Source organism: Trifolium pratense, linkage group LG1, assembly GCF_020283565.1.
Source record: "Trifolium pratense cultivar HEN17-A07 linkage group LG1, ARS_RC_1.1, whole genome shotgun sequence".
Taxonomy (NCBI): domain Eukaryota; kingdom Viridiplantae; phylum Streptophyta; class Magnoliopsida; order Fabales; family Fabaceae; genus Trifolium; species Trifolium pratense.
The window spans coordinates 34,740,845-34,762,988 of record NC_060059.1 but is presented as its reverse complement, the minus strand read 5'-3'; the positions used below and the strand labels follow the sequence as shown (position 1 = coordinate 34,762,988).

Genomic DNA, 22,144 nt, shown 5'->3' with positions numbered 1-22,144 from the left:
ACCGCTCAAAACTGGTCTTGAAGCTTATTGGTTGTCAAAGCCGCCACAAAGCCCAAGGACACAGCCAACGATCTTTTTTTTTTAAATTCCCAACAAGTTTGCGGCGGCCCAAGTCGACAGTAATTGCTGGGCAAATTTCAAGAAGCTTATTGGCGGTAAAAGCCGCCACAAAGCCCAAGGACGACAGCCAACAATTATTTTTTTAAATTTCCAAGACGTTTGCGGCGGCCAAGGCCGACAGTAATTACTGGGCGAATTTCAAGGTGTGTACAACTGTTTTTTTTTTTTTTTTGAATTCTTGCATATGTAGTGGCGGCCAGGACCGCCGGTAATTGAAAAGACAATTACAGACGGTCAGGACCGCCAGTAACTCTTTCGTTCGTACAATTTTATGGCGGCCTGGACCACCACTAATAGAAAACCCAGTTTCTGGCGGTCAGGTCCGTCAGTAAGTTTAAATTTTGTTGTTTAAATAATATTTGTTTAGTTTGTGGCGGTTTTTTATACTTATTGGGGGCTTAGGCCGCCAGTAAGCTACAGAGGGCCAAAACCGCAGTAATTTCCGCCGGTAAATAAGTGTTTTCTTGTAGTGCATAAATAAGAGACACCAATGTTTGACTAATGTACTACTAATGTACTACCAATGTAACATTTGAGTTGTGTAACATTTGAGTTGTACTACCGGAAGGTAACAATTGCGCTGATGCTCTTGCAAAAATTGATCTAACACTAGTGCACCTTTCGTTCTTGAATGAATTACCCCAAGCTATATTGGAAAGTTACTCTTCTGATAGACTTGGCAGACCTAAGTATAGAGTTTCTAATATGTAAGGAGGTTTTGGTTTGGTCCCCCTCCTTTTTTTTGTATCTTTCTCATTTTTATCTATCTATTTATTTTGAGGTAGTAGCACTTTCCTACTTCTCTTTTGGTCAAAAAAAAAAAAACAAATACAATTTTATATTTGTTTGGAACTTTTCATGAATAAAAACTTTAAATTTATTTGTACAAATTTTTAAAATTTACATTCATTAAAATATTATCGGATGGTATAAACCTGTGCATCGCACGGATATACATACTAGTAAGTAAGTTAAAAAACACCAACGTACAATCTAAAATTACACACAACTGTTCATGTGATTATTGCTTAGTTATAGAGATATTGCATGTAAAATGTAGTGACTGAAGTTTGAATTCTAGTATTTCTACTATTTCACATTAAAAACTGAATTATTATTATAGCCACTATATGCCCACGATGCTAATTGACGGAAAAAAGAATTACACACAACTATATATATGGTTAATTAATATGTTGATCGCTTAATTAAGGGATCAATGTGAAACTAAAAAATTCCCTAAAGGACCAATATATATATAAAATAGAAATAAACTTTGTGCTTGTTAAAATACGAAATTTAATATGTTTTGAAATACTCACTTTTTCTTTTTGAATAGCTCAGTTTTTTCAAAAAGTATATATGTAATACGTATTGAAGGATAAGTCCCCGTGAACTTATCCCAGTTGGTAGGGATGTCACACTACATGTGTAGGATTCGGGGTTCAAACCCTGGAACTTCACTTATTCACCTGGTGAATTTTCTAGCCATTGGGTTACTTGACAAAAAAAAATGATAAAAAAGAGATTTCATAAGTTTTGTAGGGGTATGAGGTCTATTTGAGGGGATAGAGCGAAGATTTCTCACATAAAAATTGGAAAATTGTTTTTTAGGCCCCCTTATTTACTTCAGACCCCCAAAAAATCTCAAAATGCCCTTGCTTTCAGTTTGGATTCTACAATCCGAATTGTGTGTGTGTGTTCTTTTTTTATATTGTAGGAACCGAAAATGCATTATGTTCATAATATGAGTATGCGAGGTCTCAAAAAGATGCTGAAGTAGAAGTTAGATGGAAAATCAAACATGGCTAATAATGGTGATGTTCAAATGCATGAAGTTGAGAAGAAAAGTACAGCACTGCAAGCACTGCCACATAATGTGAACTATGATGCTCAGATGGCTGAGTAATAGATGATTTATTGTTGAGTGAAATTTAGTCATATTAGATGAAACCACTTGGAATGTGAAACTCTTTTGGTTATACGTGATGAGGTTGAAATTCCAAATGGTTTTACTTTTGCCATTTTACTTTGCAAAAAAAAAAGTACACCTTTGTCTAATGCTTCCATCTTCATCTTCCTAACTTGTTATTTTTTTGTGTTGTTTTGTGTTGATGAAAACAGAAAAACAACTACAGAAAATCAAACAAATGAAACAAAACTTCATCACCACAATAATTCAAACAACAACTAATGACCAAAAAGAAAAACAAACAGAAAGTAGAACAAAACAAAAACAGAAGAACGGAATTGAAGAAACAACCCCAGATTCGAAATCCCCTGCCATCACTATCTAAACCCCCGAACATCACTGCTGTCCCCGCAAAACAAACACAGATTCAAAATAAGAAGAGGAAGAGAAGCAGCAAGGATCTCAAAAGTCTTGTCTGATGTAATTGCAAAGCGTTTAGCTTCAGGTGGTTTGAAATTGGGAGGAGGAGAAATTGACACTGACAATGATGACGATTTTGAAGGAGTATCTTGTTGTTGTGTGGTGACAGAAGTGGGCGATTTGTAACATGGTTTCATAATTTACATTAAGAAGGTTTGCTATTTCGGATTGTAAATTCCAAAATCCTTTACGTGGGCAAAATTGTGACGATGGGGACCTAGAAGTAACATGGGGGTCTAAAAAGCAAATATCTAAAAAATGTTTTTTAATTGGAGACCCTTAAGTCCATTTGAAAAAAAAAAAGAAGATGGATTATGCTTTAACTTTGTTCAACCCATGCTTATTAACTTTGGCAATTTAGCATTTGAGCCGCCAATAAGTGATCTGTTAGTTTAGCAATTGAGCTGCCAAAAAATTTGTACGCTTTGATTTAATTATACTTTTGGTCTTTTATTTTTATTTTAGGTTTTAAATTTGTCTTTTATCTTTTAAAAGTTTCAAGTCTAAAAAAAAAAAGCCTGAGCATATATTTAAACTCATGTACATTTCTTAACGTAACTTGATGTATTAATTTGTTTCCAAATTAACAACTTGAAAAGGTTAGTTTCTGACGTTCTGGTTCACATTCTTTAGACACCAAGTAGAAACTAAAAGTTACAAACTATTCTATAGAAGATTAATGGCATATAGTAATGAAGTAATATAGACACATTCTTGAACATAACTGTTACGACTGTTTTTTATTTATTTTTGTTAAAGTCAGCAATGCAATACAAAACGTAGATTATACATTTCATATTTTGTTAAATACAGAAGTAAAACTCAAAATTAAAACAAAATTATCCAAATTTAGAATTGGATTTTTTCTTCAACATACAAAGTGACAATTCAGCACACATTAATCCTAGGCCAGTGTCACACTACATAATGTGACCACTTAATTTGATAATGATCACTGCCTCTATGTGCTTGTTTGGTCTCCAATTATGACCAATTGAGATTTATTATTATCATTGACACCAATTTTGGGGACAGTAATTGGTAGTTGTTGTTGTCCTTGTTGGGAGATTTTTTGTGGAGCCTCCTCTTCTAACATTATTCTTTTTTGTTCTTTGGATTTTCCCCATACAACAAGATATAACCCTGTAACCACCACCACTCCTCCAACAATGCTGATGTACATAAAACAAAATCAAACAAAGTGGAAAAAATGAGTTTGACATTCATAATGAAAAAAGTTTGATTTTAGTAAATGAAACTAGAGAAAAAATAAAATAAATCATCAATTTAGTCTTTAAAATTATAAATGCATGATTGACATATTTAATTTTACAAATTCCTTAATTGAAAATCGTTGATCACATTAATCTTTTTTTTTTTTTAATTATTTGGAGAACAAAATGTAGGAATATCATTAAAGAAATCGAGGATTTTAAATGAGATTATGCTGAAATTTTGTCTATCAAATTGTTTGGCGTCTTCAATTTCAAAGACTAAATTGACAATATATTTCGTCTTGCTAGGAATACACTTTCCATCACTATAATATACCTTCCGAGATGAAGTTTTTCTGAGAGGACGATACAAGCCAAGGCTGTTACTATAATCATACGTAGGGGATTAAAAGCAGTCACAAAAACAGGGCCCATAGTTTTAATTACCGAGCCTTGTACATAAAATTGAATTGCTGAAGTTACTATTCCCTGGGTAAAACATTAAAAAAAAAGTTAAAAACAGTATAAAAATATGGCAAAAACAATTTTTTGAATATTTGTTTAATGTTGTAAATTGGGTTGGGCTTTTGAGTTTAAATGGGCTAATTGGCCCATTATTAAAATATTCTACTAACCGCATAGACTGAAGCAAAAAGTCTTGAATCCAGGCCCAAAGCCCAAGCATCAGGGCTTTTGCGCTCCATGAAAATTGTCACAGCACTGCTTTGAAGTGCACCAATAAAACAAACCCACGTGGCTAGTGACATTTCAGCTGGATACTTTCTTAATGTTATGGCCTGCAATTAACATTGTATGTTAGTTAGGTAATTTCATGTTTAACGGCAACTAACATCAATAGATGTTTGCAACCCTTCTTATTATCACGGTTGAAACAACGACTTGACAGGTGTAAATTTTACAAAATATATATATATATATATATATATATTATTGCGCAATATTTTTGTCAAATCGACACCAACTATGTCGCTATTTCAACTATAAGGATAAGGAGATTGTAAATTTATACTTTTGACTAATTATTGTGGCTATCTCAACTATATGAACTTACTTGTAAAATATAGAAAGCAGAAAAGCCGGCGCAACCAATGAGAAGGAACAATGCACCAAGGAGCCAATGTGAACCACTAGGATCATTGACATTTTCTGGGTGGTGCATTTGAGTAGCTGCTGATGACCCAGCAATTTGAAGAACTGGACCTTTGTATAGGGCCATTAGAAATGCACCTCCCAAACTCACTACTGTGCCAATCACTTTAGCTTGACATCCTATTTCCTTAATTTTCATGCGCTCCAATCTGCTCAAACATAACAATAAAATATATCTTATATGTACGAGTCTCTCTAATTAATAAGTACATAAATACATTTTTTTTTTAATTATTTTATACTCTCTATCACTTAAAGTAAACTAAACATTTATAGTCACTATATGCAAGCAAAATAGAAGCTAAAATTTAATGAATTTTGTATATATACTATTTTTTTTTTGAGACAAGATATACTAAACTCATAATTTTATAAATACTAAATATACATTTAACTCTTATAATTTATTGAAGATACACTACTAAGAGTGATTGAAAAAAAATGAACAAACTCCATTAATGGCATGCGTGAGTGGAGTGATGACATATACCAATTCATGGTATTGTTTATATGTTGTAGAGGCACTTAAAACTTAGAAGTGCCTATGCTCTTGGAAGTGGGATCTCACACACACACAACATATAAGTTCGTCAGCAATGCATAGCTAGTTAGTTATTATTATTAAAATTTAAAATAATTTTAATAATACTCTTAGTATTATATACAGTTTGAATTAATATTATTACCTAAAAATGATTGCAAGTACAAAGGTAATAGATGGTACGGAATTCATCACGGCAGATGCAAAAGATGCTGATGTTAGCTTCATCCCCAAGAACGTGAAACACTGATCAAGTATTATCCTATAATATAAATAAATAACATAATTATTATACAAAATTAAAAAATTAATAATATTCCAAAATTAAATAACCATTAATTCATTATTAAGATGATATTACGTACTCAACAAAAGCCAGTGCAAAAATTTCTGAGAATATCCGAACTGTCATCTTGGGCCTAATTTTCCTGAACAGAAGTGAAAAAAATACACAAATAGAAATAGTTAATTAACAAGAGTTCCCGAGTAACCAAATTCATTTGTTAGTTCTTAATCAAACTAGTAGAACAATTTAATTACTATTTATTTATATATTATCATGTATTTTAATATGTTGAAAAAACTAAACTAGGTAGCAATGAATAAACGAGAAAAAAATAAATTGATCTCTAAAATCCTTATTATAAAAAAAAAATAAAATTATTCACTAATTTTATATTTTCGGTCTTTAAATTCAGTATCTTTCTATATTTTTTTTAGTACTACAGTCAGAAAATAATATTAACATAATGAATTATTATGAAAATTAGACGTCGGAAAATTATTATTAAAGTTACGGTAAATTTAGTGTAAACCATTAAAAATGATATAGAAGTAAATCTTACTATTTTTAATAAAACAAATGGAAAACATGTATAATATTGAATTAAAAGAGCTAGCAAATAGTTGATATTGAAAATCTTTTGTTAAAAAAAAAAATGAAAATTTAGTTTTAATAGTATATGTATAGCCATAGGTAACATGCATATATGCATGAAGGACTAATAATATTTTTATCATGAAGAAAATACCTTTCAAGAAAAAATGCGAAGGGAGCAAGAGCTACGGTGGCGATGACATTACGATATACCACAAAAATATAGTGACTCATGCCCTTATTAAGAGCATCCATGGTAAGAACATACATGCCAGCAGAGCCAAATTGCAAACTAATTATTAGCAAATATGACTTTGAATTTCTTAACCATGCATTAGCTTTCTCACAATATGTTAATTCACCCATCTTATATATGTGTATATTAATCTCTCTCCCTCTCTTGATTTCTATGTTTTGTGAGGAAGAGAAACTTTGTATACTTGAATATTATGTTTGAATGGGATGGGATGAATGAAAGAGTAAGGTTATCCATCTCTATATTTATACCCAAAATTTAACATAATGTCAAGTTATTATATTATATTATATTATATGAAAGAATTACTTAATCGAAAATCCACTAATGACATAAGATGCGCATTATTACATGTAGTAGCAAAAAGAAAACGGGGTTGGGGGCGGCGCATCTATCTATAATCTTATGTTGTCAAAAGTAAAAATAACCATGGGTTCAAATTAATGGTAGATTAAAGTTTTTTAAAACAGATTAAAAAAATGTGATTTCTACGTGCCGTGAACATAGCTCAATTGGTATGGATATTGCATGTAATATACAAGATCAGAGTTCAACTAGTTGTTGATGTATGTTCTACTAGACTACTACCATATATTTAAGCCACTAGGTTTGGGCTAGTGATGAGATATTTGAGTCAAATGCATGAGGTCCTAGGTTCAATCTTTATTGACAACATTGTAAACCAAAAACAAACTACTACCATAACCATATATTTAAATGTAAAATAAAATGTAGTATTATAGTCAAAATGTAGTATAGGTGTTAGGATTCTCTCTATTTCTTAAAGAAATAAAGAGTTTCATTTGAAGAAAGATAAATAAAAATAAGTTTGAGTTATTTTTAAAAATATTTAATGACGGTGAAATTCATCTAATGGTAGAATTTACGAGTTATGATACTCTTTATTTGCAAAAAGACATAGACACAAGAAGTAAGTAATGGGTCTCATTATCATTAAATATTTTTTAAAATAATTCAAACTTGTTTGTGTCTATTATCTCTCTAAATAAAACTCTCTATTTCTTGAAAGATCCTAACTCAAAATTCACTACCCATATTTTGTTTATATCTCTTTTTAAATGAACTCCTCATTTCTTTTGAAAAAGAAAAGGATCAAAATTGGTAATATAGCATAGGCATAGGATGCCATTTTTGGTTTTTTTATCTATGTAGTAAAAGTCGAAAAAAAAACTATCAAGTTTTTAAATGCATATATAAATGGGAGGCTTTGGTTAACATGCACAAGTGCATGATATGATGTATGGTGCGTAAATTGCCGATTTTATTATAACGAATACGAATTTTACAAAAATCACCGTTAGATTGAAAGTTTATATTATATAAATTATTCGTACGTGACCAGTTTTGACATTAGTGGAGATGGAATTCGTGTGAACTAACAAAATTTTGACATTGTAGTGGATATTGAAAATGATTTTTGATAAAATAAAACTTGGACAAAATTTTCTTAAGTGTTAAGCTGAATTAGGGATGTATAGAAATGGTTGTTCCATAATTTAGTGGGAATATTATATAAAAAATTCAGTTTTTGTTCAGTCCCTTGATTTTAGTTGGTTCAATTCCAGAACAATTTTAAAATCAAACATTATACAACTATAATTGCCATGTACAGTCTCTTATTTTTTAGCAAATTAAATGTATTCTTTGTTTCATGTAACAAGTACAAATTATATCTAATTACTTTTAATTTATTAAACATTAATGAAGTAATTAGGAAATGTTTTATGTGGCTAGTAAGTTAACCATATTTTTTTATAGTTAGTTAACCATTCCTATCACAAGTAAAGACCATGTGTTCTCACCACCATATATTTATTTTGATTGCACCATTGAGATAACAAAAGTTTTGTTGTTGCGTATATAAAATGAGGATTATATTGTTTCCCCAACCTTCCAACTCAAACCCCTATTGGAAATTACTTAGCAATGTTGATAATGGGTATAACTTCCAACTCAAACCCGTACGAAATATTATTTATCTAACATTCTCAATTATGTGTCTACATATCCCTAATCCTTATCCGGACATATCCTTAATATTTCTATTAGAGATATGTACTTTGTTTCTATACCTAATTGCTTTACCTGTTTTATCTAATCATGCAATTAATTAATGGATAGCCAAGCAATAGCAAAAAGCTCCAGCTGCTGAACTCTTAATATTTAACTAATCACGTGAACAAGGCTCGTTACAATTAATATTAATAAACAATTTTTCATCTAAATTATTACTCTCTCCGGTCTTATATATAAAAAAACATTTTATTTTTTAGATTCATTGGAAAATTTATGTATTGTCTAGATACATCAATTTCACAATAAATTTAAAAAGTGACATGTTTCTTATATATAGGACCGGAGAGACTTTTTTAAAATGGAGAAAAATTGTGTCATTTAATTTGTTTCCAAATAATTTATTTTTAATTGATTTATCGATCTTAAAAGTGTGATTTATGCTATTTTTTTGGTTAAGGAACTTAGGCTATTCTAATGTTGTCATAGAACTACATTGCAAGCTAGTTGTTGATGACATCACCGGTAAACTTAATTTTCGTACCAAATTTGGCACTCTATTATATGCATGTAAAACTTCATTATTTGCTTTATCAAACTTTAGAATAAGTTTTATTAGGAAACAAACCAACAATGTGGCTCATTCGCTAGTTAGAGCGGCATTATCATTTACTAGTCATTAATAATTTGATTACATACCATCGTGTATTCAAGTTATGTTGATGAATGAAATGAATTAAGATTGTTATAGTCTAAAAGAAAAAAGCGTGATTTATTAAAAATAATCTTAAAAAGAGTGATTAAAAAAATTTTGTGAACATTAAAGCGTATTAATTAACAACGAACAACGAACGAGAGAGTACAAAGCATATTCAAAACTTCAACATTTTCTTTGGCTTTATTTTCACAATGTTCTTTCTATTAATACTCGTCAGCATCAATGCAACATGATATATCTTCTCTAAGCCGGATCCGTTCCTCTTCATGCATGGAGGATATTATTCACTGCTTACGTGATTGTTCTCATTCTACTCTAGAGAGCTTTGTCTTCGTTTGAATATGGGGAGCTATCATCATTTTTTCTCACAAACTCATGTTAAGCATTAGCTTTCTGACATGACATGTGGTGGCTCCTCAAATTTGTTTGTTACAGGACTATGGCATGCTTGGTGTTGGAGGAATAATTTTATTTTTGAGCACCAACATTGGCGTATCCATGAGGTGGTGCGAAAGACTTTTGCATTGCATGATGAATGTGTGACTTACTATCCAAGTCTAGGGACGAGTTTACATACATTATGTCTTTTGGCCCATTGGAGTCCTCATTTCATGCGGAAGGTAAACAGGGCCGGTTCCGAGATACGTCCAGGATAAATAATAAAAATGGATCCTTAATAAAAAAAATATTAAAAGAACATCATTTATTTAAATTGTAAATAATATTAATAACATCAAAAATAGTTATTTATATGTGTAACTAATATAAAAAAGAATGTTAAATTCCGCAACATTGAAATTGAAACGATAAATAAAAATTAAGAGATAATTAATAAATAAAATTAACATTACACAACAAATAAAATAAAATAAATAACAAAATTGATAGTGTTTTGATAATCTAAAAAAAATTATAGTGTTTTTTTAATAAAATTACAATTTAATTTTATAAATTAATTTTTATGGTGGTGTTGATTGTCATTTTGTTGAAACCTAATCTATTTAAATAAAACAACAAAAAAATGCCAATGCTGGGTGTTGATCCCACTCACTCCTAATTCAGACAATAAAACAAAGACACCCACTAATCAAACAAGCTATTATCATCTCATGTAAACAAAATATCTCAGCACAAATACTTAACCAATTTTAACGTGATGGGTGCAAAAACTAAAATTTGAGACTTCAATTTTTTGAAGGCTCTGGGCTCGGGCCCTACTTTCCATGGCCCAAAACCGAGCCTGAAACTAAATGTGGATGATAGTTTTCTAGAAGACTTTTTGTGCTTGGGTGTTGGTGGAGTTGTTCACAACCACAAAGGGGATTTAATTTGGTGGTTGGATTTTTGCACTACGAAGTAGGAGGTGGTGCGCTGCTAGCTGAGTTTCATGCTATTTAGATTGGACTTGAATTGTGTCGCAACAAATATTATAATAACATTGTTTGTGAGAGTTATTGTTTGGAAGTGGTTGAACTGTTCAATGTTGGACAATATAATATCTTGCACGTCTATGTTATAGACATCATTCACATTATAGATGCTATGTATGAGACTATTACACTGGTGTGCAAGTTCTTAGAAAACAAAATATATGCGCGAATTTTATGGCAAAAAAAATATCACATTAGCTTACGCTTATTTTCAACTATATTTTTTTGCCGCCTTAATTTTAAGAGACAAGATTGGAAATTAGCTTACATTTATTTCTTCTTCTTTTTTCTTTTTATATGTTACTTTGTAACAGTACCAAAAAAATATCCTTACATACGAATTAATTAAGACTTATGTACCAAAAAAGGAAAAAAAAAATTTGATAACATAAAAAAAAAAAAAATTATTAAGACTTCAAGTATGTTTGAATTTATTTATTTGAATTTATATCAATTGATGATATAAATGTTATGAGATTATTTGGAAGAATTAATGAAAACAGTTTATGATAATTTATGTAAGTTTTTTTCAATTTATTTTTATAAGTTCTTCAATATAACATATAAATATAATTCATAGTATATATAAAAAAAATTGTCTTTATTTTATCTTTTGCAATAAAAATAACTTATATAAATTGATACATAAATGCTTATTATAATAAGCGTTTATGTCCTAAGCTGCAATTTACCATGGGAGTGAAAAACTCTCATGTTTTTTTATAGTTATTGGATCCCAAATTTTAACTCCAGTCTCTCCCTTTTTAGTAATAAAACACATTTTCTTACTCTTTCAATAAATTAGGGCTAAGCCACTGAATTTGGTCTGGTGGTGAGGGATTTGAATAGTATGCAGGAGGTCCTAGATTCGCTCTTTGGTTTCATTGTAACCAAAAAAAAATTAGGGCATGGAGCCCAGGATCACATATGAGAAAAATAACCGAAGACAATCCCCTCTGATCATTTACCAAAGGCTTGTCCACTATATTTAATTTCCTTAATCTTCCAAGGTTCTGAGCTCTAATTTTTTGCCACAAAAGTCGAAATGATTTTAAAGCGTCTTTTTCAAACATTAGGCCATGTCATTATATTCTAATTAATGTTGCATACATGCATTATCGTTTTCACTATTAAATCTCGATTTAATCCACAACAAACTACACCTTGCTAATGCTAGCAAACTCATGGACAAAATTTGTCCACGTTGGACACACCTAGACACAGCATTATGTATATACCTTTGTTCCAATATATGTTTGAAAAGAAAACTAAGATATAAGGAGCTTTTAGGTTTGTTTGTTTTAACAAATGGGAAAAATGAGAGAGCTATTTTAATGGAAAAAATGAGAGAGGATAGAGTGAGAGATTTTAAATACATGCATTTTTGTCCAAATCATTTGATAGGCTAACTAAAGAATGGATTAGGGATATAAATAAGTTGGACCGAATTTGATTTTATAAGTTTGAGTTTGATTTGATAAAAAAAATTAGTTGAATTTGATCTATATAAAATCTATTATAGATCGTTATTTTTAGGTTCATGAGGTTGGTCTTCTAAGTCATTCAACATGCCATACTCAATAAAACTTTTCATCAAGGACGTCAAGTCTTCTGCATTATTCGTGGATCACTCTATCTCAACGTCTTCCCTACTCGAACTCATTAGTGGGACTACTTTTGACCAATATTGACATTTGTTGATCCGCCTTCTCCATTGCTCACAAAAAGCCTAAAACTTTATAATTTTTGCAAAAAAATCTAGTAGTCCACAAAGCCAGATATTTTTTTTCAAAATTTACTAGCTATAGCTTGAAAATGGCACTCTTCTGTTTTTTTTTTCTTCTTTTTGATTCGCCAATCATTTCGTTCGCTATCAAGATTTTGTCAAATATTTCTCTACCTTTTATGAAAGTTGTTTGTTGCTCCCTTTCAAAAAAAAAAAAAAAAAGTTGATTGTTGCTCATGTATAACCTTATATCACCAACCTCAACATGTTGGCCAAAATTTTGTACATATATACATCTAATTAAGGATATATAGGTCGGCAATTTCCTAATTTGTGAATTATCCTTTTTGGAAATCAGGACAACTAAAGAGTTGTTGCTCCCTGTCACAATTCTCCCGTTAACATGAAACCCACTTAAAATATTTGTTTGCACCAATGAGAAAATAGATCGAATATGAATTGTTTCATGTGGGAAGAATGTTAGACCTCGTAAACAAGTGATAAAAGTTTGATTTCCGACTCATCCGTACATAGAAAAGTCGGTTAAAAAAGAGAATTTATTTTTTGTGTTCAACAGATTCTACAACAAAGACTAACTAGTATAACTTACCCGTAGTATCGTTCGGGTTAATATTAAATAAAAAATATGAATTATTAAAAGTTTTTATTCTATTATACAAAATTAAATTACATAAATTATTTGGCAGACCCCCCTCTCCTATTGAGAAACTCGAAATAAATACCTACCCTCGTCTCTGTACTCGCATAGAATAATGTTCATTTTGTCATAGTTTACTTTTTATTTTTTTGAAGCAATTGTAGATTTTTACTTGTGAATAGTTTATTTATGTATCTAATCTTTTAAATATTATACTCAAGGAATATATGTATCTAATCAAAAACTAATTATTGTTTAACAACACTAACAAATTTCCTGGTTGAAGGTTGTTCTGGACTGGGCCTAGAAGCTCAAGTACTCAGGAATTGCGAGTAAAAGCTGTTGAGCAAGGCCCAATAAGAGGTTGCTCGCAAGTTGTGTTCGACGAGCCAACGGTCAATATACCAATGCGTATTGTAACGGCCGTTTCCGGAATGATGAGCATTAACTACTAATCGTGGCTTTTCTAGTCGTTTTTTGACAGCCACTTGATGGCCATAAATGTCATCAAGGGTCTTGACCCAGCGCTGAGGGCTATATATACGCAACTCATTGCCAATATCATTTAGCACAAGAAAACCTTCACTCCACCTTACTGACTTGAGCGTCGGAGTGTCTGCAGGTACACAACCCCCTCCATTTCAACAGTGGCTTACACGGAGCAAATGCCGCGGCGCGATCGTCCTCTCTGATTAGGTGAGATCAAAGGCTAATTACTGTTAAACAATTAACAATTTTTTTCAACAAAAATTAATTAATTAAACATAAAAGAAATTTTGTACCTATAAAAATAAAATGAAATTGGAGTACTTAGTAGAAATGCGGTCGTATTCGTGCTTTGCCAAATTGCGCACACATGTTTCTGCAATGGCTTAAGTGCGTTCTTTGTTGTTTAATTTAATATCCCTGCCCAACGGGAAGTGGAATTCAGTTCAGATAAGAATCAATCTCATTATTGATGAAAATGCATGGTATCATAATATCATATTATTTTTAATTATATAATAGTAAAATTTATAAAAAGATGATGTTTAGAAAATACTCATCGAGATGAATCAGACAATATTTTATATGTTAATATTTGTTTGACAAAATTACACCATAGGTCCTTTATCTTATTTTTTGTAACATTTTGGTCTTTTTTTTTGTTGTAACACTTTGATCTTTTATCTTTCTTTTGCAACACTTTGGTCCTTTATCTTTTTTATTTGTACCATATATGTCCTTTATTTTTTATAAATAAATAAGATAAAAGACTAAAGTGTTGCGCGTTTACCTTTCATTCAAGTGTAATTATCTTATGTGTATATATATAATGGATATATAAGATAAATGACCAAAGTGTTACAAAAAAAATGGACTAAAGTGTTACAAATACAAGATAAATGATCAAAGTGTTACGGAGAAAAAATATAAAGACCAAAATGTTACAAAAAAAAATAAAGGATCAAAGTGTTACAAAAAAATAAGATAAAGGACCTACGGTGTAATTTTGCATATTTGTTTTTATTTATTAATAGACAAATAGGGTCAAAGTAAGATATGTGAATAATATATATATATATATATATATATATATATATATATATATATATATATATATATATATATATATATATATATATATATATATATATATAGTCAAAATGACTCACTCATTTTGGGACGGAGGGAGTATATGTGATGACACAATAATCTTATAATTAATTCATATAGAAATTCGTAAAAGAATATAATTTTTTTTTAAAATAGAAAAATCAAAAAGCTGAATTTTAAAATAGTGAGATTAAAAATTCAAAAATATTAAAATAGAGGGACCATCGCATCAATGCATTTAAGCCTAAAATTTTAAAAGAAATTCAATACGTACTGTAAACAAACATAAAATAAATTCTATTTTATTAAATATTTAAATTATTGAATATTAAAAATATTATTTTCATAATTAGTAACAAATGGGTCATAATTAAGTGAATATTATATCCACAAATATTTATTTATACTCATTAAAAAAAGTTAATATTTATTTATCATTCCTTTAATAATTTTTTTTGGGATTATATCCCTTTAATAATTTAGTTGGTCTAGTATATATATGATTTGGCTTAGGTATATCCACCAATCTTTATCTTCGGGGTGAACATTTCAATACACATTTTATTTAAATATATATATATATATACTATTGAGGTGGATAATTTTTATAGGTCTAAAATTTAATAGACATTATATATAATTATCTACCCCAACATGTATAGAAAAATTCAACCCAAAATTTCCTATTTTTAATCTAAACCCTTTTTGAATCCGTTAGAATGACCCACAAATCAAATTCAATTATACGTTGGGGCTGATTTATTGCGGTATAGATATGGGCATCTACCTACTAAAATTTTGACTGGAACAACACCTCAGGTTGGGGCTAAGGACTCTATTTGGTGGAGGGATATTTTGAGCATAGGCAGAACCGCTGATGAGGATTGCTTCAAATCGAATGTGGGTTGTTGCGTTGGTGATGGTAATGATATCGGATTTTGGAAATTCAAGTGGTTTGGAAATAACAGTTTTGGTGAATTATATCCTAATCTGTATGCAAAAGAAGCTTTTAAGGATGTTTTGATCTCAGATAGGTTGAGTCGAAATGGAATGGATACCGAGTGGCATTGGCAGTGGTGTGAAGAACTTTCTGACAATGACGTACATCATCTTCGAGCTCTTAAGCAACTTTTACTTGATTGTCCTTTTGATCAAGCGAGGTCGGATAGATGGCGGTGGGTGCCGGATTCGGTTGGCCTCTTTACGGTTAAATCGTGTTATAGTTTGTTGCTTCAATATTCTAACACGGTTGTTTTGGAGTCAAATGTTTTGGATGCTATCCAAAAGCTTTGGAAAAACGATGTTCCATCTAAAGTTAATATTTTTGGTTGGAGATTGCTTCTAGAGAAGCTTCCTACGCGGGCAGCCCTTCATCATAGAGGTATTTTGAATAATCCGCATGATATTTCTTGTATTTTTTGTTATATGCAAATGGAAGACTGTTCCCATCTATTCTTCAATTGCTCTTTTGTTAAAGGTGTGTGGGAAACTATATATAGATGGTTAGGACAGAGTTTACCGACAGGTTTGGAAGGTTGGAATCACTTTTTATCCTTTGGTTCTTTGGTTAAATCAAGAAAAGGTAATCGGATTCGTCATTTGATTTGGTTGGCTACTACATGGTGCTTATGGAAGCTTAGAAATAATGTTGTTTTTAATAGAGACTTACCGGATGCTTTCAAACTTGTAGATGATATTAAAACTTTTTCTTGGTTTTGGTTTAAGGGTCGTTTTGGTCGTAAGTCCTCTTTCTCTTTTTCTGAATGGTGTTTAGATCCTATTGTATGTCTTCAAAGCATACTATAATTTGCTTTATATTGTGAGGGTTTGAGTACCTCTTTGTACTCCTTTATAATATATTGTTTGCTTATCAAAAAAAAAAAAAAAAAAAAATTCAATTATACGTTACGTGAGATTCTACGAATAAAAAAAAATTGGTACAAGATTCTCCAAATAATTTATTTGGCAACAAACTAAATATAGTTGAATTTTTCAGTACAAAAAGGAAATGGATCATACAACATCCTATATCCTATAAAATTATTTTTAAAAAATGAGAAGAGAAAAAGTGTGGGAGGATAAATAGAGGATAGAAATTGTTCTGGGCCGAGCTTCCATCTCGGAGACCTAAGCCTGCGAGCTTGGATAAGCCGGGGTGGTCTATAATACGCGAGCATAGTATGGATGGTCGACATTCCAACGGTCATATTCCTGGCACTCTCGTAACGTCAAAGTCCACCGTAATGATAAGCATTAACTGCTCATCAAGGCTTTCCAGCCGTTTTCCGGCAGCCACTTGATGGCCTTTAATGCCATCAAGGGCCTTGGCCCTGCGTTGGGGGCTATATATACGTGATCTCATTCCATTCACAAGGTACGTATCATTTAGCACAGAAAACCTACACTCCACACCAAAACTGACTTGAGCGTCGGAGTGCCTGCAGGTACACAACCCCCCTCCGCTTCAACAAGAGCAATCAAGAGCACAACGCCGACATGATTGCATCTCCTGATCAGACACGATCAGAAATGTAATCTCATTTTCTTATAGGTAAATACTACTCTAATATCTTCAAATATTGTTGGATACATTTTTATCATTCAATCATTTAACATCATATCATTTTTACTAATATAAATAAATTGTAAGTTAATATTTTTCTCCCAAAAATCAATACTCGGCAAAATTCAAGAATATATTCGTATATAATATTTCAGTTTTTGCTACAAATAAATTTAAGGAGAGGATTTTTGCTAAAATAAATTCAAGAATATAATACGTTTTTAGCCTTTTACGTCGCAATTGTTAGTTTTTGATTTGTTTGTCCTATAAGGTTGTTGGCTGTTTCTGCGTCTTGTTTAAACTATGTCTATTCATTTTTGCTTGGTTGTTTTGTGCTCTGTCGTGATTGCTTCTTGTGTCGACATTGAATGGTGGTTTCTTTTGAGCAGGTTTGGTTTAATATCCGAATATGAATGGATGCTTCTTGGCTTTGGGCCTGCCATTTTTGTTTAGATGGAGTTAGAGTAGGATGGGCGGGGGATGATATTTTGATGCATTTGCTTCTATTTGACTTTGGGGGTTGTTTTTTGTTATTGTTTTAGGTTGTTGTTTTAGTTGTTCTCAATGGATGGTTTTAAGGGTTTTAGGGGTTGCCATTGGTGTTATTGAGATTCTTCCTTTGTGAAGAGTGGTTATTTTTTGTATGAGTTGGTTTTTCGGACTGTACTCGTCTGGTGTTCAGTTGCAATATTTATAAAATTTTGCCATTTAAAAAAAAAAAAACTAAGGTGAGAAGATGATGTCCAATCAAGATAAGAAAGACTTTAGGGCTCAAATGAAGAATTTATCTTTCTTGTTTAAGGATGTGGTACTAAATTAGTGTGACGTGATTGAGGGGCAATGGTGTGAAAACCTTCAACATTATTGTGTCCACTTGAAAGAGTGGAATGGTGGTGGTGACATATTGGTGAATTTTGTGGAATAATTTGGATCGATACGTGGCTTTTACTAACTTTTTGATGACGAAATAAAAACAATTTTCTTGGACATACATCGTCCAACTTCACTTGGTGAAAACTTGAGCAAACATGTAATGATGGTGTTTGGTGACTTTTAAAGAAATGGAAATAAGTGTGTCATCAATTTTATTTTATTTTAATGGTGTAGGGAATAGGAAGAATGAATATATATTCCCACGAAAGGGAATGAAAATATATAGGACAAAATTTAGCAACACTTCTTATAGTGTTGTATTCAATTATAAGAGTATGACATATGAAAATAGATAGTTCCTTTTGGTATTGTTTATTAATTTGATTTATAATCATGTGAATAAATACTTCACATGTCAGCACAAACAACACTTGAAAAATATCTATTTTGTGTATGGAAAATATTGCAAAAAATAAAAGGAGTGGTGTTATCATCACTAAACATATGTTCACCTCTCAATTCCCTTTTAATCATAGTTAACTTTATATAGCTAAAATAATTTAAACTTAATTCATGAATAAGAAGACTTTATAGAAGTGTTAAGTGAAAGTGCCAACAATGTATTCATCCAAGTAAAAAGGAATTCACATTCTCATATATTTCTTATAAATATTAGTCACATTTAGATGGAAGTGAAAAAATCTTACATATAACATTGTAACAAAAAAAAAATGCATGGAAAAATCCAAAGCTCACAAAGAAAAGAGATAGACTTACAAAAAGTATATAAAGAATTGATCATGAATGATTTTATACTTCCTCCGTCCCAAAACTTTGATCCTTTTAGAGTATTGCACATGGATTAAGAAATCATAAAATATGATGATATAAGTTAGGTCTTTTTTACCCTTACTTTATTAAAAAAAAATTATTTAATGAATGTTTTAACTTTTATAAGTGTACAAATGGTATAACATCATTAGTATTGTACCTTGATTTTTTCAACGAACAAAAGTTTTGGAACAAAACTAAAAAACTAAAAGGACCAAAAATTTGGAACAGAGGGAGTATTTTTTTTTGTTTTTTTTGTTTTTACCCTCTGGTTTCTAGGGGAATGGGGTCTAGTAGTCCAGAGTTGGGGTAAGTTTTGGCATCAAGTGATTTAACATCTTACGAAAAAAACTCATACAAAGATCCATTTTAAGATGATAATTAATGGATTTCTTTCAGTTTAATTATAGATTTTGGGTACGAATTTAGCCTTAAGAATATAACAATGTTAAATTTTCTTGAGAGAGAATTTTGACATCCTTTGTATTCTTATTCAACTTAAATAGTATTTACAATTGCTCGAAGATGATATTCTATATAAGAACTAAAAACAACTAGCATCAGCAGCAATACCAATATATCTATAAATTTTACATAGTATAATATTAATCTAGCACTCTATCTAGGTATTAATGCATTGTTACTATTTTATGTGAGTATTATATGTATATATCACTATCATGATTTCGTTAATGCTTTCTCATTCAGTAGACATTACAAGATTCCTCCAATAGAAATTCCGTTGGTAAATGTATATAAGAAGAATCTTCTATAACTTGCTGTGCGTAACAAAACTTTCACTATCCAAACATTGGATAAAACACAACATCATTGACAAAAGCAAATATGACAAAATTTTAGGTTTCACAGTGGTATGATATTCTGCTCACATTAGCTGTGATTTGAAACAGCTGTATGAGGAAACTCTAATCCTTGCAACAAGAAAATCCTATTTCAGCATCATAGGAAAACAAGTATCCACACCTTCTATAAAGGTTATAGAAGCTCCACCAAAATCATGTGCTTGAAAGAAGTACTATATAGGGGATAGTTTGACGTGCTAAAAAATAAAGAACCGTACATGATAATTTCAGGTGTATTGTGTTTAATTTTAAAACTGTTTTTGGGATAGACAAACCGGGGTCACAAGACTTGACAAAAACAAAGATCCTTGTTCCCTGCCGAATCAAGGGACCGTTGTTTTATCTTCTGCATAAATTATCTAAAATATCAATATAATATTTTGTCTATCAAATATAGTACAAGACACAATTTGTTCAAGTACCTTGAATGTTTGTCATGTACTATTATGCCATGTACTGTCTTATATTGTTATGTTCAGTATTTACGTTTTGCAGATCAAACAGACTCTAAATATTTAATTAAAAGGATTGTAAATGCTTTTTATCTTTTAAGAATTAAGATAAGATATTAGTAAGTATTATAAGGATTATAAACATGTAAAAGTAATCTAATTTCTTCGCAAATTAATCACTACAACTATGGTTCTTACAATTTAACGCAATAACCGCTAACGACCGTTAAATAAAAAAATAAATAGTTGAGATTGAAATTATGAAAGCTAGCCTAATTAGAACTGTTGAATTATGTTTCTACGATTGAGATTATATCTATTGCGTGAAAACAATACGATAGATAATTTCAATCCCAATTTGAAACGACCCTAATAATAATATAAGAGACAGAGAGAGTATAAATTATGAATTATCAATGAAATTGATCATTCTCTCTAACCCTATGCATAGATTGTGCCTCTCCTAATCTAATTTTTTTGTTATTAAATTAAAGAAAGGATTAAAAGCAAATATATAATGTAAAATTATATAATGTATTAGTTAATCAAGAATTCTATCTCAAATGTTACAAAACCATAAGCTTTCATTATCGAAATATTGGATAAAACACCACATTGAGAACTAGTAAAAGTAAATATGATATGCGGAAACAATGGTTTGCTTAGTGGTCATTAAGTTATCACTTTTTTATGAGTAGTGGTTAATTTGTCCTTTAATTTGACTTAATGGTTAATTCATTGATCTTATATATCTCACTTTTTACTACTTATCGATAGGCTTAGCTTTTTAATCTATTTCAAAACGCGTCAAATCATGCCAACCCATGTCGTATAGTATAGTGCTAATTTTGGAGTTTTGTTAAGTTCATGTAAACTTTGGGGAGATATGGATTTCTAGCATCAATCCAAAGCAGAAGTGGAATTTACTACAACCTCTATTTTCAAATATAAAGCTTGAATTCTTTATCTGATTCTATAGAATATCTTTCAATTTTTCAAATGTATTAATTATTTTTACAAACATGTTAGATATGAAGGTTTGCTATTTGAACATCAATTCGGGACATAAAATAGACATTTATCGTCTTTCCACGCACAAGTATGGAAATCTAAGGTATGTAAAAAAATATGGGTCGTGTTAAGATGTGCATATAGGACACATGTTATGGTATCTTAATATAGAAATTCAACATTTAATGATACAAAAAATTTAATGTTTGAAAAGTAAAAATACACAAATTATAAAGCATAATTTCTATTTTTAATTCTTTAACATGTGTCATATGTGCACATGTTAACATTCTCAAAAAAATATTAATAAAAAAAGGTATATTTGTTAAATAAATGTGTTTGAATAACATTTTTATGTTAGATATTGTGTAGTGGGGGACTGCTGCAAAATACTTGAATAAGAAGATGATGATTGATAGTGATGGTGGTGGTCATTGCACTACTAAACTTTAAAGCGTGTGTGAATATATTAAATTTTAGGTTTAATTTATCCCATCAGTTTATACATAAGAGACTATTTCACGTAGAATTTTTACTCGTACAAGTATGAAATTAGTTCTATCTATAAAGTGTCTTTATTTATTGAGAAACTTATGTTAATTGATGAAATGACATAACTCTTGAAAAAATCAAAAGACATAAGGTTTCAAACTAACTATTGCAACCAGATATATTTTTGAAATTTCTCAACAATCCCCCACCATTTTTAAAATATATTTAAATCCATTATTCTTGAAATCTTATTGTTTTTATAAAAGTATCTTACGATTTGAATCATTATAACCAATTATTTATTATAACATGTAAACATAACTCACA

General features: G+C 30.5%; 2 protein-coding genes across 2 annotated transcripts; one reads left to right on the top strand and one right to left on the bottom strand.

Annotated features, from left to right (window-relative positions):
- Positions 1-3,278: 3,278 nt before the first annotated feature.
- On the bottom strand, positions 3,279-6,786 carry LOC123902677 (WAT1-related protein At4g08290-like). Its single transcript, XM_045952460.1, has 7 exons — positions 6,469-6,786; positions 5,803-5,865; positions 5,583-5,699; positions 4,799-5,045; positions 4,362-4,523; positions 4,064-4,215; positions 3,279-3,684 (listed from the first exon to the last, which is right to left on the bottom strand). Exons 1-7 carry the CDS (start codon positions 6,678-6,680, stop codon positions 3,474-3,476), a joined length of 1,164 nt encoding a protein of 387 aa, XP_045808416.1. The 5' UTR covers positions 6,681-6,786; the 3' UTR covers positions 3,279-3,473.
- A 5,506-nt stretch (positions 6,787-12,292) lies between these two features.
- On the top strand, positions 12,293-16,538 carry LOC123893033. Its single transcript, XM_045942953.1, has 2 exons — positions 12,293-12,297; positions 15,506-16,538. The coding sequence occupies exons 1-2, from the start codon at positions 12,293-12,295 to the stop codon at positions 16,536-16,538; spliced, it is 1,038 nt and encodes a 345-aa protein (XP_045798909.1).
- Positions 16,539-22,144: the final 5,606 nt, after the last annotated feature.